The sequence below is a fragment of the Panthera pardus genome, unplaced genomic scaffold (assembly GCF_024362965.1).
Source record: "Panthera pardus isolate Hobbes unplaced genomic scaffold, ASM2436296v1 HiC_scaffold_24, whole genome shotgun sequence".
In the NCBI taxonomy this organism is placed as follows: Eukaryota; Metazoa; Chordata; class Mammalia; order Carnivora; family Felidae; genus Panthera; species Panthera pardus.
The window spans coordinates 46,939,229-46,966,467 of record NW_026526810.1 but is presented as its reverse complement, the minus strand read 5'-3'; the positions used below and the strand labels follow the sequence as shown (position 1 = coordinate 46,966,467).

General features: G+C 34.6%; 1 protein-coding gene across 7 annotated transcripts in view; it reads right to left on the bottom strand.

The window, feature by feature from the left end:
* FAM227B (family with sequence similarity 227 member B) overlaps positions 1-27,239 on the bottom strand; it is a 195,121-nt gene that overhangs the window by 125,266 nt on the left and 42,616 nt on the right. For all 7 annotated transcript variants that reach the window (XR_002078047.2, XM_019442162.2, XM_019442163.2 and 4 more), the window contains one exon: positions 18,002-18,139. Coding sequence is in view for 6 of the 7 variants with exons in the window: in XM_019442162.2 (XP_019297707.2) it covers positions 18,002-18,139 (138 nt within the window). In the remaining variant the exon portion in view is untranslated. The remainder of the gene's footprint in view (positions 1-18,001; positions 18,140-27,239) is intronic.

Here is a 27,239-nt window from a genome sequence, read left to right as displayed (position 1 = left end):
TTATTTAAGTTTATGTTATTTATAAAAAAAAACCTTAATAAGCTGTATCTGTTTCATATGCTATTAATTCTAAAGCAATAACAAAACCATCTGGCTCAACTACAAGGTTCCCCTCCCTCCCCCCATGACCAATATCAAGTTCAGTACACAGTACTTGGGCCAGCAAATCCTGGATGGCAGACAAAAATGACAGCCTGCAGCAATTCTTACAATAGATGTCTCACAGGGAACAATACAAAAATGTAAAATATGTTTTGCCACATACTGTTGTCAATTACATTGGATGATATAAGTAAAATCACTGCAGATAAAAGGACTTAAAATTGTTAGTTAGAATATATTTGAGTTCATGAGTAGAAAAGTGCCATATTTTTAAAATATGCATATTAGAGTTAGTAATTTTTCTAACCTAGAAATTTCTGCCATTCAAAATATTGCCACATTGGAAGTTGTTTTCCTTTTAGATGGCAAGAGCACAAAATAGAATATATAGTTAGGGATTTGAGGACCTGAATATCATGAAGGCTTGAGGTCAGGCTACAGAGAATAGACTTATCAGAAAGATAAATTCTACTTCATACTTCCTCAGTTGGCAGATTTGGGTAGCATTTTATGTGTTCACCAAAGGAGGTCAACATTTATCTAAATTAAACTATTGGAATTTTAATCATTGTGATTTTAATTTCAAAATATTTGTCATCAAATTCCTTTATTTTATATAAATATTATCTACTTCTACATTAATAGGCAAAAGTTACACAAAAAGGCTAAAGCCGACAGGAACAGATTCATTTGATCTTCTTATGGCTCATCTATATGACCAGGTGACAGGAAACTAGAAAGAATTGTCTTTCCTCAGCTAGGGGACATTTATGAATGATATTTTGAACTCTTATCTGATTCAAGGGCCTTGCTAGCCTAGATTCCTCTCCTAGATCAGCTTTCTGTGGCTGGAGTATTAGGACCAAATACTCTTTGTCTATGGATTTATAGTTATAATCAAATCACACAGCAATGCTGAATTAAACAAACCAAATTTAGTGGTAAAGCCAATCTGGTAGTGTTTTTAGAAACACTTTTAAAAAAAATATAATTTATTGTCAAATTGGCTTCCATACAACATCCAGGGCTCATCCCAACAAGTGCCCTCCTCAATGTCCATCACCCACTTTCCCTTCTCCCCTACCCCCCCAATAAACCCTCAGTCTGTTCTCTGTATTTAAGAGTCTCTTATGGTTTGCCTTCCTCCCTCTTTAGAAACACTTTTAATTCATTGTTTATACTCTCCTTTTTTTATCATGCAAATTTTAGAAAATAAACTCTGTACTAATTATATACATTTAGAATTCTAGAAGCTTAAAACTCCAAGAGGGCTTAGTCCCTTGTATTCACTTGCAGATCAGGAAACTGAGATTGTGATACATCCAAAGTAGCTGGTTAGGTACAGAGCTGTCACAAAAGTCCAGGTCACTTAGCATATGCTTCCCAGTCTTAGATTATTAGCTAGTGGTCTCCTTCTTTAAAAAATTTCTATTGAGATGTTATCTTTATGTTTGCATGCAAACGCAACTTATGTTTTGGCAATTCACTTCATACAGAATAATTAGTCCATGCTGTGATGATGTGACTCAAAAGGAGGAAAGAAATGATGAAATTTCCAATCCTGTTTCCTATTCTACTCTTACATGTATTTATTTACAAATGGAGAGCAGTTATAAACAGAGTAACCTTTTAAAAAAATGTTCTTTTAAGGAGAAAATTGGTTAAATACATAAGTTTCCAAGAACAAGGAAGGAAAAAATTAAATGAAAGAATATGAAATGTTAACAAAAGAAATAATAAAAAGATACTTTCAATGCAATTAATAAACTAAAATATTTTATGTAAAAAAAAAGCCATACTATAAATTATCAGCCTTCAAGTTGACTATAAATTGATCTAATGATAAAAGAGAAGAGATACTGGAGATAAATTCTTAGTTTCTATCTCTTAGAGTTTGCTCCTCTGGTTATCTAGAGTGACAAAAAACATACAGATGAGCTACATGACCAGCTGTAGTAAAGCGATTCTATAACCACAAATAAACAAAATCCATGTGTCTCAAAATTTTCTACTGAAATACCAATAGTAGTAGAAGTAGAGAAAGAGAGTCTAAGGAATAATGCAAAGGTAGCACACACAAAGTTTCTTGAAAATCTTTTTTCTCTTAAAACTCATGTGCTTTTGCATTTTAATCCATAATACTTTTGTGTTTGCTCTAATATAAAATTCACACGAGTAAGCAAAAGTGATGCATCAGAAAGATGTACAAGGTTTATCATGCAGCTTCATTTACACCACTACCTTAATGCCATATGCTTGGGCATGAGTAAGACACAAGAGATCCCATACCTTTCATTATCCAACTTTATGCACAGATGGCACATGGCTACAGGAAACCAAAACTTCATCTAACGTTCACTATGAATAAGAGTGGTATTAAAAATATTAACGACCAGTATGAGTGGTTACTGGTCAATTAGAATATGTCACTGATCTATCAGAATAGACAGGCCACTGTGACTGACTTGTGGGTACCAGATGATTATCAGCCATGATCATTTCTATGCTCACTCTAAAACAGTTTTCAGAGAATATCTATTAATTGGTGTCTATGGTTCGAGTTATTCATGTGCATCTTACTATGAAATAGTTAATTAAAACTCATAACTGTTTCAGCATTGTTGTCAGGCTACTCTTTATCCTACTTCTATATTTATTCAACAAAGCTGCTGCTTCCAATGAGGCTGGTGTTCCTTCAGGCCCACATGTGTTCCCACTCATCCTCTAACTTTGAATAGTTTATTAAGAAAATTCACTTTCTCTCCAGTTGAGGAGACATGACAAGAAGCAAGAAATAATAAAGTCCTGGTCTCTTACCCAAATCCCTGTATTTACTCTCCCCTGAGAAGATGCCTCTCATATTTTCCTTTTACTTCCTGATAATTATGTGGTTCCAGTTTCCAAATCATCATCATTGAACTTATGAGAACCTATGCAAAATTATTTTCTTTAACATCATCAGAACTTTTGAAATATCATCAGAACAATTTTGAAATATCATCAGAAAAATTGAAATATGAGATGAATAGCAACATTTAGCTTGAAGATGGCAGGACTTTCTCTTGAAAAATACAGCCACATGTTAGTTATATATTGTTATATAACAAATTATCATAAAACTTAGTGGCTTAAAACAGCAAATATTTATTATCTCATAATTTATGTGGTCAGGAACCTGGACATGGTTTAGCTAGGTGTCTCTCGGTAGAGTCTCTCAGAAAGCTACAATCAAGGTGTTCACCAGAACTGTGGACGCATCTCAAAGCTCAATTTAGAGAGGGATCCACCTTAGGTCCTTGAAGAGGACCTTAGGTCCTCACTGGTTGTTGGCTCAAAACATCACTTCCTCACCACATAAGCCTTTTCACAGCACTATCTAAAACATGGCAGTTTGTTTCCCACAAAGGAATCAGAGAGTGAGTGAGTGCCCAAAATGGAAGCCACAGTATTTTTATATATAACCTAATCTTGAAAATGATTTCAAGATTTTCTACCTATACAAGGGAAAGGAATTACACAAAGGCATAAGTACCAAAAAGCAGGGATCATTGGAGGCCATCTTTTTTCTTTTCTTTTTTTTTTTTTAATGTTTATTTATTTTTGAGACAGAGAGAGACAGAGCATGAACAGAGGACGGCCAGAGAGAGAGGGAGACACAGAATCTGAAACAGGCTCCAGGCTGTGAGCTGTCAGCACAGAGCCCGACATGGGGCTTGAACTCACAGACCGCGAGATCATGACCTGAGCCGAAGTCGGAGGCTTCACCAACTGAGCTACCCAGGCACCCCATCATTGGAGGCCATCTTAAAGGCTGCCTAACACAAATAATAAATGGGATGTTTTTAAGGTTCCTGCCATAAGACAGGATTCGTTAGGGCCTAATAAGAGTATTTCATGGCTTTCCTTGGTGAGCTATTCAGCAGAGAAAGATGAAGCAGGTATATTCTCTGAGGCAACACTTTTGATACTTCCATGAAGGATATCGTATGGTCCATTCGTACAAGGATAATTGAGAAAAGGCTGGAACCACATAATTAATTTGACTTGCGCCTCCTTAGAATTCCTAATATAGCTCGAAAACTAACAATATCACTTTACCTCTATATGAAGGAAATGACTAAGCCCTCAGACTCAACCTGAAGATAATCCTCCCCTTCACTTCTCTACCTCAAGAGAGTAAGATCATATACATGGTTGAAATTTCTTGAGCTACAGTGAGTTTTATCGTAGAAGGTGGAGGCAATCAGTCATAAGCTGCCTGTGAGGATAAGACCTAAAAATACTTGAAAAACAATCGATTTTAATGCTAAATGCATATTGGAATCACCTGGGATTTTTTTTTTTTTTTTTTTAAATGAGGCCTAGGCCCAGCCCAGGCCAATTGCACCAGTATTTCTGGGTTGGGGCACAGGCAAGGGTATTTTTAAAGCTCCTCTGAAGATTCTAATAGACCTATGCATTTGAGAACCAATTAGCTAAATGGGGTGGTGGGGGTGAGGGTGGGGGTGAGGGTGGGGGTGGGGAAGGAAACCCCTTCAGGAACTATACTGGATCTTTATCTTTGTTGCTTCCTGAAACACTCTGAAAAGCCTTATGTTGCTTCCCATCTAATTCTCTATTTTTCAATATGATTTCAAAGTCTGCAGTGCTTCTTGGATCCCTGGTTTCCCTAGATGCTTCTATATTTTTGCTATTCACACTGAAGCTAAAAGGAAATGCAAACACTGGAAAGACAGCTACAACTGTTTTTGCTTTGGACCGATTATGGAGTATAAAGCGCACAAAGGGCACCCCAACATACACCATAGTCCTTTTTCAAACAGAGCAGCCACAGTGATTCTGTTCTCTTATATTTTAGATCATGCAATTCCTCTGTTCAAAACTGCAATTGTTTTCCATATTATTCAGGATAGAAATCAAAGTTCTTAGAGTTGCCTATGGAGTGGCAATGGAAAAAGTGAGTGATTGAAAACTTAAGATGTTAAATTAGGTATGGGCAAGACAACAGGAAAAAATAATAACAATCTACAATTATGCACTCAGACTGCTCGGCAAATATCATTGAATTCTCAGTCCATTTTAAAGAAACTCAAACTGGACACTGTTGACAGTATTTAATGGGTATGATAATTATTAGAATCATGCTCAGAGGAAAGCCCATAGCCTCACATAAAAACTGATAAATGAATGCACATTGTTATGTTTGAAGTAAACAAAATATTGAAGGTGTGCATATATCAATTTAACAAAATTTTCCTATTAATCAACCAATTCATGGATCTCACAGGCCGTCTACTTTTACTCTTCCTTATTTAACTGATCTATTGTTGGTTATTTTGGTTGTTTCAAACTTTTCACTAACGTAAATATGAATTTCTTGGTATATACTTCTTTATAATTCTGATTATTTTCTTAATATGATTATAGGAAATAAAATTATTATATTAAAAAATCCTTTAAAAATGCAAATTGAGAGACACCTGGGTGGCTCAGTCAGTTTGGCTCAGGTCATGATCTCAAGGTCCGTGGGTTCGAGCCCCGTGTAGGGCTCTGTGCTGACAGCTCAAAGCCTGGAGCCTGTTTCAGATTCTGTGTCTCCTCTCTCTGCCCCTTCCCCGCTCACACTCTATCTCTCTCTCAAATATAAACATTAAAAAAATAAAATGCAAATTGAAAAACATTTTCAGAAAGCTTTTTCCAAATATATATTCTGACCAACAGTGCATGAGAGAAGATAAATGTTCTCTTTAATATTTACACTCAAAATATAGTCAGCTTTTATTCTTGTCTCTACTTCCCTTTAACCTATCACCAAAACCCAACTAACTTATTTTTCAACATCTTTAGATTCACCTCTTTCAAAACCATGTTTTATTCACGCCAGTGACTAAATCCCTCAGTTGTATTCAAATTCTTGTTATTCACTTCACCTTAGCTTGGCATTTCCATGTCACTCAATAAAGTATGTTAATGTGCTTCATAATACAATGAGGACCCACTGTTTTTTTATGCTCTCCAGCACCTCTGACCACTACCACCAAACAGCAAACCAACATATCTAGGGGAGGCATTTGCCAGTCACCCTAGGGCAGACCATGGAAGATTGGTCTTAAAGCTAATTTAGATCTTAAAAGCTAATTTAGTAATTAGAAAATTGCTTGGCAAGCATGGCATCAAAGCAAAGGAACCAAAAATGGTTTTGAAAGATACATTATCCAAATTATCATAAAATCTAATTCACAATGATCAAATCTGAATACTTCTGTAAAAACACAGCCAGTTTCCGAATCTTTAGGCTGCGTCTATTTTGTGCCACATGTTGTTTTCCTCACTTTTGTTCATATAGTCTTTCCCACACAGTATGAAATGCAACCAATAACAATACAATAATACAATTTATTAAATTACTACCATATTGGGAGCTTATATCTCTGGCCATCTTATTAGTGTTTTGGGGCTTCCTCTCTCTTCAGCCATGAAAATTTCTTGGTTTTCTTTCAATATTGTATAATGAAAAACATAATGCCAAGATTTTACTGGCTTAATTCTCAGGAAACTATTTTATTTCCAAGTTGTTTTTTTTTTTTTTTAATTTTTTTATTGTCCATAGGCATTCTGAGAGTAAAGAGGTAGCAAATTGACAGAGGTACAAATTAAAGTTCAAGTAGCTAATCCATTGGGCTATTACTATTTCTGTAACATGTCATGGGACATGGCATTTGCTAAATATCAACTATTACTTGTCTATAGAGGAACTACTATGTTTCTTTTCTTTTTTTTATCTTCCCAAGCACTAAGTACAATGATGCACACATAATTATTTAAAAGTTATATGTTGACTGAATATAAGGGTTTTTTTGGTGCATATAGTTTAATTTTTTTTTTTTCAACGTTTTTTTATTTATTTTTGGGACAGAGAGAGACAGGGCATGAACGGGGGAGGGGCAGAGAGAGAGGGGGAGACACAGAATCGGAAACAGGCTCCAGGCTCCGAGCCATCAGCCCAGAGCCTGACGCGGGGCTCGAACTCACGGACCGCGAGATCGTGACCTGGCTGAAGTCGGACGCTTAACCGACTGCGCCACCCAGGCGCCCCATGGTGCATATAGTTTAAACTACAGTTTATAAAAATTCATGAATATGTTAGTTTTTTAACTGTGAAGTCCAGATAAGAGAAAAATTGGGCTTAAAAACTAGGAGAGAGGTATAAAAATAGCATTTCAAAAATGATCTTCATCTGAGTATAAAAGGTTATATGGTGTTCTACCACAATAAGAGAGGTGAACATTAAAACTTTAGTCTTGTAAATAATCTAACAATACACTGGTTAAGGGCAGCTGGCTTGTAAATACCGAGTCATTCCAGATACTGAAATTCTATAACTGCTTACATTCCAGTCCTAAAAAGGGAGATAATGCTTTTCTGTTTAGAAGGCAAATTTTAACTATCTGTTGTCTATTTCATTAAAAACAAAAACAGAACATTTTGTTAGTTTAAAACTTTAAAGAAAAGTTAAGCCCACATGAAAATAAGCATCTCAAATGCTCAAGAGGAAATTATGGTTTAAATATGTTTTGGAGGGGCGTCTGGGTGGCTCGGTCAGTTAAGCATGTGACTCTTGATTTCATCTGAGGTCATGATCTCACGGTTTTGTGGGACTGAGCCCCACATCAGGTCAGCCTGGGCCCTGCTTGGGATTCTCTCTCTCCCTCTCTCTCTGCCCCTCCCGCCCTCTCAAGATAAATAAATACATTTTTAAAAAGCTAAATAAATATGTTTTCGATTAGAAGCAGCAATTCTGAGATAGCATTATACATAAAGCACAGGTTATCGTATTTATTAAAAGTCATATATATGCATACATGGGTATATATACACTCATGTTTTACCCCATTTCTGCCCTTCACCCGCCTTAGCATTCCTCCAGCACACAGATTAACATATTTATACACACAAGATACACACACACACACACACACACACACACACACACACACGACTATAAAGGGGGAAGAGCTCTAAAATAATATATCTAAGCCACCAGTCTCTATTGCTAATTCTACCTCAATAGTAAACAACCGTTTTGGAAGATTATTCAGCACCTAAAGATATAAGTAATAGAGTAATAAAATGTTAGAGAAGGGGAATAGAGAAATCATATATTCTAATCACGTCATTTTTTTTTCAGGTGGAAACGTAAGGCCCAGAAAAGTTACATTACATAATCAAGAAATTCAAGTCTTTTATGTGAAAGGTAAATACATGAGAGCTGAAGAACCATTAGTAACTGTAGAAATCTCCAAACAAAACATGCTTATGACCTAGTAAATAAATTATCCGAGTCTTTTGTTTACGGGGTTCCGCACAGTGGTTACTAAGTCCAGCTTGGAGAGAAGCAATACAGAAACTATAAAACTGCAACCAGAATACAGTAGCTCTCAAATGCCATGGGGCAAGCCCCTTTGCAGTGATTTCCTGTAAGGCAGTGGCCATCAAGCTTTTTGGTCTCAGGGCGCTTTTATACTCTTAAGAATAATTGAAGACACCAAAGAACTTTTGTTTATAAGGATTTTGTATCTATCAGCATTTCTTACAACAGATATTAAAACTGAGAAATCTTGAACACTAGTTCATTAATAAACCCATTTCACGTTAATATAAATAGCATCTTTTTAGAAAAGATAACTATTTTATTTTTTAAGTTTTTACTTAAATTTCAATTGTTAACATACAGTGTAACATTAGTTTCAGGTGTATAAAATATGGTGATTCAACACTTCTATACATCACCCGATATGGGGCTCGAACTCATGAACCAAGTGATCATGACCTGAAATGAAGTTGGACGCTTAACTGACTGAGCCAGCCAGGTGCCCCTAAAACCACATTTTAAAAATCCATGCATTGGTCATTTGAAAAATATTGATTCAGTGAGTTATGCAGATATTCTAGATGTTGACACATTTCTTTATATGATATAAAAAAATCACATTTGTTAACACCACTGACTCATTAGGCAGTCTTTAAGCATCGGAAAACTGTCAAGATCATGGTGATTGATATATGCAAGTTCTCCCAAATTTTTCTTTGACACTCAAATTGTATTATCACAAATTGTATTATAGGCCACAGCATAAGCATTCCATACATAAGGATTACTACACTATTATTTAACTTAATTCCTGTAGTAGAGACACTTATCTGTCCTTCAAAATGCATAGATCCACCTTCTATAGTACAATGCTGTTACTATGTAGCAGCTTCCTAGTCAGAGTTGTTTTTGTTTTGTTTTGTTTTGGTTTTGTTTTGTTTTAATTTGCCAACCCTCGTTACATCTATATATAGCCATGGCTTATTCTCAACAATAGTATCTGATTGGAAGTGATGTGGGTGACTTCCAAGCCAAAACTTTTTAAAATTGAGGTATAAGTGATATTACATATTAGTTTCAAGTGTACAATGTAATGATTTGATATTTTTATATATTGCAAAATGATCACCACAATAAGTCTGGTTAATATCCATCACCACATATGTCACATTTTTTTCTTGCAATGAGAACTTTCAAGAGCCATTCTTCTACCTAGTTTCAAATATGTAATAGAGCATTATTAACCAAATTGCCATGTTGCACATTACATTCCCATGACATACTCATTAAAAAAAATTTGTATGACGTTCATTAATTTTTAAGAGACAGAGAGAGAGAGAGAGACAGAGTGTGAGTGGGGGAGGGGCAGAGAGAGAGTGAGATACAGAATCCAAAGCAGGCTCCAGGCTCTGAGCTGTCAGCACAGAGCCCAACGCGGGGCTCGAACTCACAAACTGAGATCATGACCTGCGCCAAAGTCGGATGCTTAACTGACTCAGACACCCAGGCACCCCAACATATTCATTTTATAACTGGAAATTTATATAACTTTAGTCGAGACTTTTAAAATTGTGTGCCTACTCCTCCTATATTCTCCTGATGCAGATTAATTCTTTTTTTTAAAATTTTTTTTAACGTTTATTTATTTTTAAGATAGAGGCAGAGCACGAACAGGGGAGGGGCAGAGAGAGAGGGAGACACAGAATCCGAAACAGGCTCCAGGCTCCGAGCTGTCAGCACAGAGCCCGACACGGGGCTCGAACTCACGGGCTGTGAGATCATGACCTGAGCCAAAGTCGGACGCTTAACCGACCGAGCCACCCAGGCCCCCCCTGATGCAGATTAATTCTAATGACTGTGCAGCTGTATAGGCTGGTGACCCCAGAAGATGAAAGTGGCCTGGATCTCTGAGATCTTCCTCTCTATGTGGAAGAGAGGTACTCATTGACCACTAACTGATATAAAAATTCAAGAAGATAGCTTTAAAAGCAGGCTAGGGCCCTAGGAAAATATAAGAGCCTCAAAGTTCAAATAAACACATAGATTTGAACAAAGTTCTACCTTAAACATATCTCCTGATAGTCACAATCTAAGCAGAAGTTTACAGAAAAAAACTACTTTGTAAAAAAAAGAACAAAATAAACCCCTTTTAAGAAATTCTTGACTTTTTGAAAATACAACTGCCTTTTAGTTCCCCTGCCAAAAACATTGGTGCATAACAAGAGTATTAGAAGTTCCAACCCTTTGCTGTCATTGTATTTCTGGACCACTTTGGCCCCAGAATGTGGCTTTCTGATTCCCCAAACCATTGCTTGCTATTTCTAGAGAAATCCATATACAAAATGTGGAAACAAGTGAATTCCGCACCCTCCCCCCAGTCTTGCTCCCTTTCTGCCCCTTCTACTATCATATCTCCCTGCTTCCTTCTTACCTATTAAAATTTGATCCCAGGAAAGGATCTAAAAACTCATTCATATTAGTCATGAAGGATTAAGGCTATGGCAACTCTTATAAGTTACAACCCTTATCTTATGATGACAATTTTAAGCCTTAATGTACTCATAAGCTTGTAAAATTAAATGGCTGAGAGGAAGCATGTGAGGTGGCTAAGAGTTCAGAGTCTAGGCAAGAATTTCCTGGAAATGAATTCATATTCCACTACTTATCAGTTTTGTGACCTTGCGTAAGTTATTACTTAATTTCTTATGTTTTAGTTTTCTCACTTTATAGGTGATAATAAAAGTGACCAGCCACATAAGAATATTACTAATAAGGCTCTACAAAGTTAACACATGTTATCAAGTACATACTTCAAATGGAAGATTTACACAAGTTTAAGATAAAGTACTAAATTTTAATTTTGAGCAGTATATGAAAGGAAATACTCATTAAGTCTCTAACCTACCCTACCAGACTTAGGTCTCATCCAGAAACAGAAGAATCAAGTCATGTTTTAAAGTCAAATATAACAAGTATTTTTCAAATATTTAGGGGCTAGTAAAATATATGATACATTTTATCAAGATTTCCTATTATTAAAATCAAGTGTGTTTGAAATAAATATTTATTTGTATTTCAAATGAAAATAATTATTAGAAATACAGTAAACAAGCTCTTTCAAGCATTGTAATTCACCACCTAGAATCTTCATTAAAATTTTTTTAAATGTTTATTTATTTTGGGGAGAGAGAGAGAGAGACAAATCTGAAGCAGGCTCCAGGCTCTCCGAGCTGTCAGCTCAGAGCACAACATGGTCAAAAGTACTGGTAAAAAAAGCTTCTGCACAGAGAAGCAATCAGCAAAACTAAAAGGCAACCAACAGAATGGGAGAAAATATTTGCAAATGTCATATCAGATAAAGGGTTAGTATCCAAAATCTATAAAGAACTTATCAAACTCAACACCCAAAAACCAAATCATCCAGTGAAGAAATGGGCAAAAGACATGAATAGACACGTCTCCAAAGAAGACATCCAGATGGCCGACTGACACATGAAAAAATGCTCAACATCACTCATCATCAGGGAAATACAAATCAAAACCACAATGAGATACCACTTTACACCTGTCAGAATGGCTAATATTAACAACTCAGGCAACAACAGATGTTGGCGAGGATGCAGAGAAAGACAATCTCTTTTGCACTGCTGGTGTGAATGCAAGCTGGTGCAGCCACTCTGGAAAACAGTATGGAGGTTCCTCAAAAAACTAAAAATTGAACTACCCTATGACCCAGCAATTGCACTACCAGGCATTTATCCACGGGATATAGGTGTGCTGTTTTGAAGGGACACATGCACCCCCCATGTTTATAGCAGCACTATCAACAATAGCCAAAGTATGTAAAGAGCCCAAATGTCCATCGATGGATGAATGGATAAAGATGTGGTATATATATACGATGGAGTATTACTTGGCAATCAAAAAGAATGAAATCTTGCCATTTGCAACTACGTGGATGGAACTGGAAGGTATTATGCTAAGCGAAATTAGTCAGAAAAAGACAAATATATGACTTCACTCATATGAGGGCTTTAAGAGACAAAACAGATGAACATAAGGGAAGGGAAGCAAAAATAATATAAAAACAGGGAGGGGGACAAAACATAAGAGACTCTTAAATATGGAGAACAAACAGAGGGTTAGTGGAGGGGTTGTGGGAGAGGGGGATGGGGTAAATGGGTAAGGGGCATTAAGGAATCCACTCCTGAAATCATTGTTGCACTATACGCTAACTAACTTGGATGTAAATTAAAAAAATTAACTAAATAAAAAAATTTACCAATATATTGGTAAAAAAAATTAATACCTATTGATTATTTTAAACTATTGAATGTTGATTATTGCTAGATTTTGAAATGTAAAAGAATTTCATCTATTTTATTGAACTAAAGAACATAAAAAAATATGTATTATAGAAAGAACGGATGCCCACAAATTTAAGTAAGCCGTTACATTTAGAGAGGGGAAGACAAATTTAGAAATAGTACAAAAAAAAACCCCATAAATAAAAGGCTTGTAAAGCAAATATGGAAAAAATATAAATATTTATTACATGTGGGAAATATTTTTTACTTTTCTGCATGCTTGAATAAAATATAATAATAAAAACACATCTAAAAGGAGACTTCTACATAAGGTGGTGGGATAAACACAGCTACTTTAGTCTTTCTCCCAACCCTTAAGTTAAAGAACCATGAAGCATAAATAGGAAAGTCTGCATCCATCATCACCAGAACATAGTTAGATAAATTGGTTTTATATCTGAAGCCTATGAAATAGGACCAAAATTTTAAAAGTCTTTGATAATTAATATACTTTATCACACGATGCGAAAGTACACAGGAGGAGGTCTTGACAGATCTACACTCCCAGTGGCAAAAACTTACTTAGAAAAGCACAAGCTGCATTGAAATGAGATGTTTTGGTGGGAAACTAATGAGAAGACTTATGCAGTCACTTCTACCTCTACAGTTCAGGAATACCTGGTGGCTGGGTAAGCTCCTGAAAGGGCTAAGACATAATATAAAAAACAGTGGTCTTTCCCAGGGACTTGATTTTTTGCTTCCAGCCTAACTTCCAGGGCCCTGTCAGTTTTTGCTGCCTAACAGAAAACTGTTCTTGGCTTATACCACATTTACCAAATGAACAACTTCTAGTAGACTTTTTCTTTCTTTCTTTTTTTTTTTTCCATTGATCCTTATATGTAATCGGTTTTTATACTGCAGCAGTTAGTCTTTTATAGCATACCATGTGAAAGCCTTTCTCTAGATATTTTATTTCCTCAGTGTTAAGAGAATACTCTCCAATGGTAGACTGAAGCTTTTTGGTTAAATATCTGAAACAGGGGGTGCCTGGGTGGCTCAGTTGGTTAAGCGTCCGACTTCAGCTCAGGTCACGATCTAGCGGTCTGTGAGTTCGAGCCCCGTGTGGGGCTCTGGGCTGATGGCTCAGAGCCTGGAGCCTGCTTCCGATTCTGTGTCTCCCTCTCTCTCTGCCCCTCCCCCGTTCATGCTCTGTCTCTGTCTCAAAAATAAATAAATGTTAAAAAAAAATTTAAAAAAAAATATCTGAAACAGAAGCACTTTCCCTCCCTCTTCAGTCTGGCCATGTAAGTTTCTGTCTCACTTGAAATATTTGGCTAGGACCTTTACTAGGTCTGTGATGGAGCTTTGGGAAATCCAAGAATTATAACTAAATTTATCATTAGGAAAAATCTATGAAAACTTTCATTCATACCAAGACACATTCCACTGACATTTTTCAATTTTAAAGACAAATGTAAAAATTTTGGAAACATCTAAACAGAAATGTAAAACAAAATATCATAAATTAATTGTAAAGAAAAAAATAGTTGACTTTAGACTTTTCTACTAGACTAAATAATAGAAGACAATAAAGAAACATATAAAGTTTTAAGGGAAAATGTGACTTGAAAATTTGATATTTAAGTTGTAAAATAGTATTTAAATAAAATATTTAATTTATATCGGTCTGACTTTCCCAAAGATCAAAATTACAAATTCTTAAACATATTTTTTAAAAACACAGCCATTTGTAGGTACCAGAAAATGACCAACAACAGCAGGTAGAAATTGGAGGGGAGTTGAACCCTATAAGAGGGAGCTGCTAAGTGGATGAAATTTGTGTTCATGCAGTTGCTTAAACAACTTTTTGTCTGATGGTACTACTTAGTCATCATGGCATGTGAGTGGATGGAATTCACATATAAAGTAGAAATATTATTGGTTTAAGGAGTCAGAGGATAGTGTTTGGGACATCCAGAAGATTGAAAAATGAAGGAGTTTTAGAAATCCTACAAAGAAAGGGGCTGCAGAAGAGGAAACCCAAAATCTGAATACTGTAAGTTTTCTCCAAACCCTTAGCTGGTGTCTCAATTACTCACACATGTGGTGGGAAGAGGGAGCTCTAGATGGATGGGTGGAAAGGAATAGGTGGATGATTTAAAGTTCTAGGTGGGGATCACAGATCGACCATCACAGAACACATAACATTTGGACTTTGAATACAGCCAAAGTAACTTACTTGAACAAAAATTAACATTTGTTGGTGGAAATTAACAGAATTCAGAAAATCCTCAAAGCACATTTAAAATTCCAAGATTACATAAAAAGTTACTAGACATGAAGTGAAACAAGAAATTATGATTCATAGTCAAGAAAAAGATAGTGAGAGAAATCAATCTTAAAGTTATCCAAAAGTTTGAATTACCAGATAAGAACTTAAAGCAACTATTTTTAATATGTTTGAGGATGTAAAAGAAAATATCGTCATAATAAAGGAAGAGAATCTCAGAATAGAAATGGAAACTATTTTAAAAAGGGCAAAATGGAAATTCTTAAGTGAAAAGTACAATATAGGAAATGAAATATTCATTTATTGGGATAAGAGATCATATACCATAGGAAAAAGCATGTGAATGTAAAATGAAAAATATAGAAATTATGAAATCTATAAAACAAGATTGAAAAAAACCCACAACAAAGTCCCAATAAACTGTGGATAACATTAAGTAATATAGTACATGCTAAAATTGGGAATCCCAGAGGAAAGAAATAGAACAAATTTGAAAACATAATGGCAAAAATTCCCCAAATTTGGTGAAAAACATCAAACCATGAGTTTAAGAAACTTAATGAGCCCAAGCAGGATGAACACAAAGGGAAATAATACAAATGAGAACACAATGGAACAATATCTTACTAACAGACAAAAAACAAAAAATGAACTCAGAATTCTATACCCTGCAAAAATGTCCTTTAAAAATAAAGGCAAAATGAACATTATTTTAAGATAAATAAACAAGGAAATTCATTGTTAGCAGAATTGAACTATGAGAGATAACACCATGAGGAAACCTCAAATTTAAGGCAAGGAATGAAGTTCCAGGAATGATAAATATATGAATAAAAATAGAAGACTATTTTTAGGTCTTCTTTTAATTCTTTTTTTTTTTTTAATGTTTATTTATTTTGAGAGAGAGAGAGGGAGAGTGAGTAGGGTAAGTACAGAGAAAGAGACACAGAATCCAAAAGCAGGCTCTGTGCTGTCAGTTTCTGTTTGTTGGTTGGTTGGTTTGTTTTAATTTTTTTAATGTTTATTTACTTTTGAGAGAGAGAGAGAGAGAGACAGAGTGTGAGTGGGGGAGGGGCAGAGAGAGAGAGGGAGACACAGAATCCAAAGCAGGCTCTTGGCTCTGAGCTGTCAGCATGAAGTCCAACGCAGGGCTCAAACAAGATCATGACCTGAGCTGAAGTCTAACACTGAATTGAATGAGCCACCCAGGGACCCCAGTCTTCTTTTAATTCTTTAAAAAAATATATAATTTCTTCCACTTCTAACTATTATAGAGTAACAAGGACTGGATTTACTCTTCTTTCTTAAACAACTAAAAATTTGGATAAAGTCTATGAAACAATGGTTTTCGTGTGTTAGACAATAGATAGCACAGGCCAGTAATCCTCAAGAAAAGAGAAACAAACAAGGGAGCCCTTCAATTGTCTCCTCCCGACACTGTAAGGAGTTAGAATCCAAACAGAATCCACTAGTCTCACTGAGTTGAGAAAATAAAATTTAGCATTCTGGAAGGCCAAGGCAAGCTAAAGTTCATAGGTCAGCATAATTTGGAGGAGACAGATTCACACAGAGAGCATTCTGAAGATCTTCAGAGGATTACCCTTGAATCTTTGCCTGAGGTTGGTAAAGAGCTACCCAAGGGAAAGAGCAGGCAGAACATTCTTGGGGCTCACACACAGCTCATGTTCTAGACAGTCAGATGGGAAACCTCCTACACACAGACCAAGGGTAGAATACTTAGAAGGGTATTGCTTCAGCAGGGGAAGCAAGTTAGTCCTAGACAAAAGACTTCTCTGGTTCCACCTAATGAAGCTTAAAAGCAAAGCTCAAATGGATCAAAATATTTCTAAGTAACTGGATTACATCCAAGAAAAAAAAAAAACCTCAAAAATATTTAAATAAAATTTCACACAAAACAACTAAGTTTATTTAAGAATGAACTGGTAAATTGAATACCCCTACATCTATTGGAGACTGAATTTGTTGTCAAAAACTTTCCCACACAAAAAAATTCTAGGCTTGGGTGGCTTCACTGGAGAATTCTACCAAATACTGAAAGAAGAATAAATATCAGTTTTATACTAACTCTTTTAGAAAAGAGAAGAGGTAAAAAAAAAAAAGAAAGAAAAGAGAAGAGGAGGGAACATTATACTTATTACTAAAATGAGACAGGATAGTATAGGAAAATAAAACAAAATTTTAGCAAATTAAATCCAGTAGTACATGAATAAGTTAATACACAATGGCCAAATGGGATTTACCCTAGGGATTAGGGGTTGGGTTAACATTTGAAAATCAATCCATGTAATTCACTATATTAAAAGACTAAAATAGAAAAAAATATACGCTCATCTCAGTAGATGCTAAAAAGCATTCATCAAGATCGTACATCTATGAAACTACCTCCACCTGATAAAGCCTTCTATAAAAACTGGCAGCCAAAATTTATTTAAAGGCAAATAACCTAACATTCCTCCTCTAAAATCAGGAGTGAGGCAAGGATGTCCACTCTCACCACTTTTAGTTAACATTTTCTTAGAGGTCCTAGACCTGGGCAAGTAAAATAAATAAAGGCATATAGATTGGAAATGAAGAAGTAAAATGCTCTTTATTCTCAGATAACATGATTTTCCATAAAGAAAATCCTAAGAAATCTATAAAAAGGTTACTAGAAGTAATGAGATTGTAAGATAGAAGATCAATATAAGAATACAGTAACAGGCAAATGGGAGAACTTAACCACATACCACTTTTACAATGAAAAACTAAAATGTAAAGCAATATTCAAACTACTGTAACACTAATCTACAAAGCGAATGTTAATTTGAAACCCTCACCAAAGAATAAATCATAAGGAAGTTATTATAAATAAATAACTTAATATACTTGATTTTGGCTATTTATCCTACAGTTGACAATAAGTTTACTTACCAGCCGTTATGCGTTCTTGACTCCTTTCAATTCTGTCCTTTAAAGATTTTAAAGGTGCTTTCTTAGTACCATGTATGGTTGTTGTGGAGAGTTCTTTCAGTTTCCAGTGGGTCCAAAAGCCTTTTGGAGGTTTTAAACCTGTTATTATAAAATGTACATTTAGTCAAGGAAATTAGCATTTGAAAATATCTTTCAATTTGTCAAAGCATTTTCATGTATTACACATTTCATCTTCATAACAATCCTGTGAAAACTGTCAGTCTCAAGTTTCATATAAGGGAAACTCTATGAGAAATATTAATGTCTTATTACATAAAATAGTGAATTAGAAAAGAGGTAAAACTCAGTATCATCTTCTGATTAATAGACATAAGCTAAATTCATTGATGGACATAAAAGGAAGTTAATTATTGCAAAAAGTTGGAAAGGACCTAAATATACAACAAGAATACATCCATACAATGGATTATGAGGTATCTGCTAAAAGTTATCTTTAAATATTTGTTAACATACAAAGGCATTTATAATATGTTTTTTGTGAAGAATAATTTTACCTCTTAGCTATGTGTGTCTGTAGCTTAAAACTTAACATTAGTGCTTCTGAGTATAGGTGACTATTATTATTATGCCTTACCTGTATCTCCTGAATATTTTTAAATAATATTTATGAATAAATTGTAATATCTAAAAAGTAAGAAAAATAAGTTTTAAAAGTTCTACTTTTGTTCCAAAAGCTGTGTATGGTTGAATAATTCATTTAGTCACACTGAACACTAAAATGCCCAGCAATAAAAATGAGAACAATATAAATTCCTTGGTGTACTTCATATGGTTGTTTGAAGAGTTAATACTCAGTTCCAATCAGCTAATACTATTATCAATATTATTATACATTGATATACTTCTAAATATAGCCAATATTTTTTCAGTAGTGATGTTCAACGAGTATTACTTGCTATATTTGGCTGTCAAATTTAAATTTTCTAGGTGTTTTAGATTCAGTTATCACTTATTTCACATTAGTTGCCCCTAGACAAAATATGCAGAAGACTTCTGTTTAATTCACTTAGATGCTTCTTGATAGATTGTCTATGTTTTAAAATATAGTGTATTAATAGAAAATCGGAGGTGTGTAAGGCTAACAGATCAGGAAATGATTGGCATTGAAAAGATAGTTTATTACTCATAGTTCCCAAGAGGAGGGAGCATGCCATGTCATGGGGGCCACACATGGAAACACTGGGGCCAGTCCAGACACAGAGTAATAAGGGTTCCAGGAATGATAAATATATGAATAAAAATAGAAGACTATTTTTAAGTTTTCTTTTAATTCTTTTTTTTAATGTTTATTTTAGAGAGAGAGAGAGAGAGTGCATGAGCAGGGGAGAGGGGCAGAGCGGGAGAGAGAGAGAGAGCGAGAGAGAGACTCTTAAGCAGGCTCCATGCTTAGTGTGGAACCCAACACGGGGCTCTATCCCATGATACTACGATATGAACTGAAATCAATAGCTAGATGCTCGACCGACTAAGCCACACAGGTGCCCCTCCCCCCATGTTTTCTTATAGAAGTTTTATAGTTTAGTTCTTATTTTAAATCTTTAACCCACTTTGAGTTAATTTTTGTGAGTGGTATAAAATAGAAGTCCAATTTCATTCTTTTACATGTGGTTATCCAGTTTAACTATTACCACTTATGGAAGAGAGTAGGTATTGAGTATTAGTTGACTGTATTTGTGAGGGTTTATTTCTGGGCTCTTAATTCTATTCTATGGGCGTATGTGTCTATTTTTATTCCAGTATCATTTTGATTACTGGAGCTTTGTAGTATAATTTGAAATCAGGAAGTATGATGCCTCTAGCTTTGTTCTTTCTCAAGGTAGCTTTGGCTATCCAGGTTCTGGATACAAATTTTAAGATTCTTTTTTCTATTTCTGTAAAGAATGCCATTGGAATTTTGATAAGAACTTGATAACACTGAATCTATAGACGTTTTTGGGTAGCATGCACGTTTTAACAAAATTAATTCTTTCAATCCATGTATAAAGGATATCTTTCCACTTGTTTGTGTCTTTTTCTTTCATCAAAATCTTGTAGTTTTCAGTATAGAGCTATTTGATCTTCTTGATTAAATTCATTTGTAAGTATTTTATTGTTATTAATGCTATTGCAAATGAGATTGTTTTATTACTTTGTCAGATATTTTGTTGTTAGTATAGAGAAATGCAACGGATTTTGTATAGTGTTTTGTACCCTGCAACTTTGCTGAATTCACTGATTAGGTTCTAACAGTTTTTTCGTTTTTGTTTTTTGTCTTTTTTTTGTGAGTGTGTGCTTTGTTTTTTGTTTTTGTTTGTTTTTGTGGAGTCTTGACGGTTTTCTATATACAGGTGTAACTCAGAGCTACTGAAGGCTCATGTCCAGACCACTGCAACAAAGCGAATATCACAATAAAGTCAAATGAATGTTTTGGTTTGCCAGTGCATATAAACGTTATGTTTATACTACACTGTAGTCTATTAAGTGTGCTAATAGCATTATGTCTAAAATAATGTACATACTTTGATTAAAAAATGCTGTCATCTGAACTTTCAGCAAGTTGTAATCACTAATCAGAGGTCACCATGCCAAATATAGTAATAATGAGAAAGTTTGAAATATTGTGAGAATTACCAAATTCTCAGAGACATGAAGTGAGCAAATGCTAATGGGAAAATGGCACTGATAGACTTGCTTGATGCAGGGTTGCCACAGAACTTCAATTGGTAAAAAATACAGTATCTGTGAAGCACAGTAAAATGAAGTACGTAGGAGTATGTCATCTACAAAGAATAGAATTTACTTCTATCTTTTCCTTTTGGATGCCTTTTACATGGCTTTTCCTTTTTGCCTGATTGCTCTCGCTAGGACTTCCAATACTATGTCAAATAGGAGTGGTAAGAATGGGTACCTTTCTCTTGTTCCTGATCTTAGAGGAAAAGCTTTTCAGTCTTTCACCATTAAATATGTTAGCTCTAGGTTTGTCATACATGGATTTTTACTGTGTTGATGTATGTTCCTTCTATACCCAATGTGTTCAGTGTTCTTATTATGAAAAGATATAATTTGTCAAATGCTTTTTCTATACCTATTAAGATGATCATATGGTTTTACTCCTTCATTTTATTAACGTGGTGCATAACATTTGATTTGCATATGTTGAATCATCCTGCATCCCAGAGATAGATCCTGCTTGATCATGGTATAATGATCCTTTTAATGTGCTGTTGAATTGGATTTCTAATATTTTATTGAGAATTTTTACATCTATATTCATTAGGGATACTGGCCTGTAGTTTTCTTGTAATGCCCTTACCTGCCTTTAGTATCAGGGTAATGATGGCCTCATACAATGAGTTTGGGAGTGTTCCCTCCTCTTCATTTGGGAGAGTTTAAGAAGGATTAGCATTCATTTTTATTTAAATGTTTGGTACAATCACCAATGGAACCATATGGTCCTGGACTATATTTTCTTGGGAAGTTTTTAAATACTATTACTGGTCTGTTCAGATTTTCCTTTTTTTTACGATTCAGTCTTGATAAATTTTATGTTTCTACAAATTTATCTATTTTTTCTAGGTTGTCCAAAATTTTTGCTATATAATTGTTCATCGTGGTCTCTTAGGATGCTTTATATTTCTATGGTATCAGTTGTGATATTTCCTCTTTCATGTTTATTTATTTGAATCTTCTTTTTCTTAGTGTAGCTAAAGGTTTGTCAATTTTATGTTTTCCAAAAAACCAGCTCTTAGTTTCATTGATTTTTTTTTCTATTGTCTTTCTGGTCTCTATTTCATTTACTTATGCTCTAATCTTCCTTTTTTCCTTCCTTCTGCTAACTTGGGGGTTAGGTTGTCCTTTTTTCCAGTTCCTTGAGGTGTAAAGTTAGGTTGTCTATTTGAAATCTTTTTTCTTAATGCAGGTAGTTATTACTATAAACTTCCTTCTTAAGAGTGCTTTGCCAGCATCCTATAGATTTGGATATGTTGTATTTCCATTTTCATTTTTTTCAAGATATTTTTAATTTTCTTTTGATTTATTCTTTGACCCACTGGTTGTTCAGGAGTATGTTGTTTAATTTGTGCATATCTGTGATTTCCAACTTTCCTCCTGTTATTTATTCCTAGTTTTTTACTACATGTGGTTAAGAAAGATATTTAGTATGATTTTAATCTTATTAAATTTATTAGTACTAGTTTTGAGCCCTAACATATGATCTAACGTGGAAAATGTTCCATGTGTATTCTGCTGGTGATGCTGCATGGTGATTCTGCTGGTGATAAATGTCTGTTAGGTCATTTGGTCTAAAATATGGTTCAAGTTCAAAGTGCCCTTCATTTTCTGTCTGAGTGATTTATCCATTGTTGAAAGTGGCATATTGAAGTCCCCTACTATTTTGAATCATTGTCTCCTCACTTCAGATGTATTAATATCTGCCTAATATATTTAGATGTTCTGATGTTATATCTTGAATTGCCCCTTTATTACATAATGACCTTCTTTGTCTCTTGTCATCATTTTGACTTACAGTATATTTTGTGTGATATAATTATAGCTATCCCTGCTCTCATTTATTTCCACTTGCATGAAATATCTTTTCCATTCCTTCACTTTGAGTCAATGTGTGTCCTTAAAGCTGAAGTGAGTCTCTTGTAGGCAGCATAATGTTGGTTGTTGTTTTGTATCCACCCATCTACTCTATGTGTGTTGATTGGCAAATCCAATCCATTTATAGCTATAGTAATTATAGATAGGTAAGGACTTACTGATGACATCTTATTAATTGTTTTATGGTAGTTTGTGGCTCCTTTGTTCCTTTCTTCCTCTCTTGCTGCCCTCCTTTGTGAATTGATGATTTTCCATAATATCTTACTTTGATTGCCTTCTCTTTATCTTTTGTGAATTTGCTGTGGGTGTTGTTTTGTTTTTACTGTGAGGCTTACATAAAACATATAACAGTCTATTTTATGCTAATAATTTCACTTCAATCACATTCAAAAACTACTCTTTTACTACCCCTCTTTTATGTTTTCTGGTGTGACTGTTTACATCCTTTTATACTGTGTATCCATGAAGAAATTATTGTAGCTATAACTATTTTTAATATTTTTGTCTTTTTTTAAATGTTTATTTATTTATTTTGACAGAGAGAGATAGAGAGCAAGTGGGAGAGGGGCAGAGAGAGTGAGAGACAGACAGAGAATCCCAAGCAGGCTCCACACTGTCAGCACAGAGCCTAATGTAGAACTTGAACTCAAAAACTGTGAGATCATGACCTGAGCCAAAATCAAGAGTTGGACACTTAGCCAACTGTGCCACCCAGGCACCCCAATATCTTCGTCTTTTAACTTTTATACTAGAATTAAGTGGTTAACACATCACCATATTACAGTATTAGAATATTCTGAATCTAACTGTATGATTACCTTTGCCCATGGGTTGTATATTTTCACATGATTTTTTTTGTTATCAATTAGTGTCCTTTCATTTCAGCTTGAAGAACCCCCTTCAGTGTTTCTTGTAAGGCAGTTCTGATGAACTCCATTAGCTTTTGTTTGTTAGAGAAAATCTTTATCTCACCCTCACTTTTGATGGACACCTTTGCTGGGTAGTTTTTTGTTTGTTTGTCTGTTTGTTTTCTTTTAGCACTATCTTAAACTGAGTAGGCATTGCTTGCTTTTAAGATGGAAGAGGGACTCAAGGCAAAGAATGTACACAGCTTCTAAAAGTTGCAAAAAAATAAATTATTCCACAAAACCTGTAGAAGAAACACAGCTCTGCCAACATCTTGATTTTAGCCTTGTGAGACTCATTTTGGATTTCTGACTTCCAGAACTGTAAGATAATACAGTGTGTTGTTTTAAATTGCTAAGTGGTAATTTTGTTACAGCAGCAATAGGAAACTAATACAGTTCCTGGTGCTCTGTTTTCTTATTGTGTATAAGGAACTCTGGTAATAAAAATTTTGTTTGTGAAAATGAAAGCCAACCAAAATGAAAGCCAACTTATAATGTAAGTAATGGAATTGATTACATAAGGTAAAGATAGGTAAATAAAGTTATTACCTAATAGAGGTAATTATTTTATTACCAAAAAAGTGATTACTTCAGGAATTTTTGATACATTAAGGAGGAGAATACTGAATTTGGCATTTTAGATCTATGGTATAAACCTTTCTTCAACAAAGAAATAAGAAAAACATGTCTTATAAAATTCTTTCAACAAGTGCTCTAGGCAATGGAAAATAGTCACAAATGAGAGATTAAAAACTTAGTAAAAGTTGAATGGACTCCTGATGGATATTCAATGTGAGAAAAAGCAATGTGAGACAAATCTGTAAAAACATATTCATGATTAAATAAATCGTAGAGACTCTTGTGCAACTACTACTATTTGTTTTCAATATAACTTTTTACCAATGTATATAAACATTCAAAAAAAGAACAAATCAGCTCAATGAATTTTCAGAATTTACTACATGGTACTCATGTCATCAACAGCCAGAAACCGAATATTCAGTACTCCAGGAGCTCTCTTTTCTAGTCTTTCATTTCCAAGGACAACTATTATATTAACTCTTAACAGTATAGATTAGTTTTGCCAAATGTTGAATTTTATCTCAGTAGACTCATACAGGATCTACTCTTTTGTGTCTGGCTTCTTTCCCTCTCAAACATGTTTGTATGATTTGTTCACACTGTTGCATATAATTGTAGTTTGTTCATTCTCATTGCTGGTAGTATTCATTATATGAATATTCCATAATTTATTTAAACTTTATATTATTGGTGGGAATTTGAACAGTTTGTTTTGATTATCATATAAACAGTGCTGTTATAAACATTTTGTACTGCTGGTGTGTAGAAACATGAAAATTTCTGTAAGGAATGTACCTGGGAATAATAGATATGCCAGGTTAAAGGTCTGCGTGTGTTCAGTTTTAGTGGATATTGGCAGCTATACAAGATAGTTGTACTAACTTAAATTCCCACCAGCATGTCAGCCTTTTATGTTAAGAAAATGTAGGTTTGATTTTCTTTTAAGTTTTTATTTTAATTCCAGTTAGTTAACATATAGCATAATATTAATTTCAGGTGTACAATAGAGAGATTTAACACTTCCATACGTTACCCAGTGTTCACCACAACAAGTGCACTCCTTAATTCCCATTAACTATTTCACCCATCCCTCTATCCACCTCCCTCCTGGTAACTATCAGTTAGTTCTCATAGTTAAGAGTCTGTTTTTTGGTTTGCCCCTCTCCCTCTCTCTTTTTTTCCCTTTTCTCATTTGTTTTGTTTCCTAAGTTCCACATATGAGTGAAATAATATGGTATCTGTCTCTGACTGACTTCTTTTACTTAGCATTATACTCTCTAGCTCTATCCATATTGCTGGAAATGGCAAGATTTCTTTCTTTTTTATGGCTGAGTAGTATTCCATTGTATGTATTTACCACTTTTTCCTTATTTTTTTTTAAATATGTTGTCAAGTTAGCTAACATACAGTGTATACAGTGTGCTCTTGGCTTTGGGAGTATATTCTCATGACTCATCACTTACATACAACACCCAGTGCTCATCCCAACAAGTGCCCTCCTCAATGCCCATCACCCATTTTCCCCACCTTCCCCTGCCCCCTACCCATTAACCCTCAGTTTTTTCTCTGTATTTAAGAGTCTATTATGGTTTGTCTCCCTTCCTCTCTGTTTGAAACTATTTTTTCCCCTTTCCCTTCCCCCATGGTCTTCTGTCAAGTTTCTCAAATTCCACATACGAGTGAAAACATATGATATCTTTCTCTAACTTATTTCACTTAGTATAATACCCTCCAGTTCCATCCACGTTGTTGCAAATGGCAAGATTTAATTCTTTCTCATTGCCGAGTAGTTTTCCATTGTATACATAAACCACATCTTCTTTATCCATTCATCAGTTGATGGACATTTGGGCTCTTTCCATAGTTTGGCTATTGTTGATAGCATTGCTGTAAACATTGGGGTACATGTGCCCCTATGAATCAGCACTCCTGTATCCTTTGAATAAATTCCTAGTAGTGCAATTGCTGGGTCATAGGGTAGTTATATTTTTAATTTTTTGAGGAACCTCCATATTGTTTTCCAGAGTAGCTCTACCCATTTGCATTCTTCTACTTCTTCCTTATCCATTCATCAGTCAATGGATACTTGGGCTATTTCATAATTTGGCTATTGTATGTGCACATATCCTTTTGAATTAGTATTTTTGTATTCTTTGGGCAAATACCTAGTTGGGCAGTTGCTGGATTATAGGATAGTTCTATTTGTAACTTTTTGAAGAATGTCCATTCTGTTTTCCACAGTGGCTGCACCAGTTTTCATTCTCACCAAGGGTGCAAAAGGGTTCCACTTTCTCCACATCCTTGCCAACACCTGTTGTTGATTTTAGTCATTCTGACAGGTGTGAAGTACCTTTGGAATTTATAAAGTTGTATTCAGCATAATACAAAAAAATGAAATAAAATCATTGGAAGAAATATAATTTTTTTTTTGCAGAGGATAAGATTTTGTATGTAGAAAACCCTAAAGTATGTACAGATAAGCTGTTTGAATTTTGCTGATTAGTGAATACAAATTAAAAAGCAAATTGTAATACATTAGCAACAATTGGAAGGTGAAATTTAAAGTATTTTTAATAACACTCAGTAAACACCAAATGCCTAGGAAAAATAATACATATAAGATCTACATGCTGAAAACAGAAAATATACTGAGGTAAATTAACAAACTCCTAAACAAATAGGGAGATATGCCTTGTTCATGACTTGGATGATTCAAGAAAGTTAAGATAACAGTGATCCTAAAACTTTATCTACAGAATCTTGCATGGTCATGGCAAGAGTAAAAGGATTCTTTCCATAATATTAATTTTTTTAGGTAATACTGGGTGGAAGTCAAATCAATATGTTTGCCTCTATAAGAGAACTATCATTAAAGACTAGAACAAATCTAATTTTATATGTCTATAAAATTGATTCAGTGTTAGATTACTGGTAGCTAAAATACCTAAAAATTATGCACTGTAAACTTAAGAGTAAAAGATGTATCTAAACTATATGAGGTGAAGATTTATGTTAGACAAAAATACGTTTTTTCTTTTGTGAACTCATATATTTTTATAGGAGAAAAGGGATTTTTAATTGAGTAAAGATATAACACCTATTAA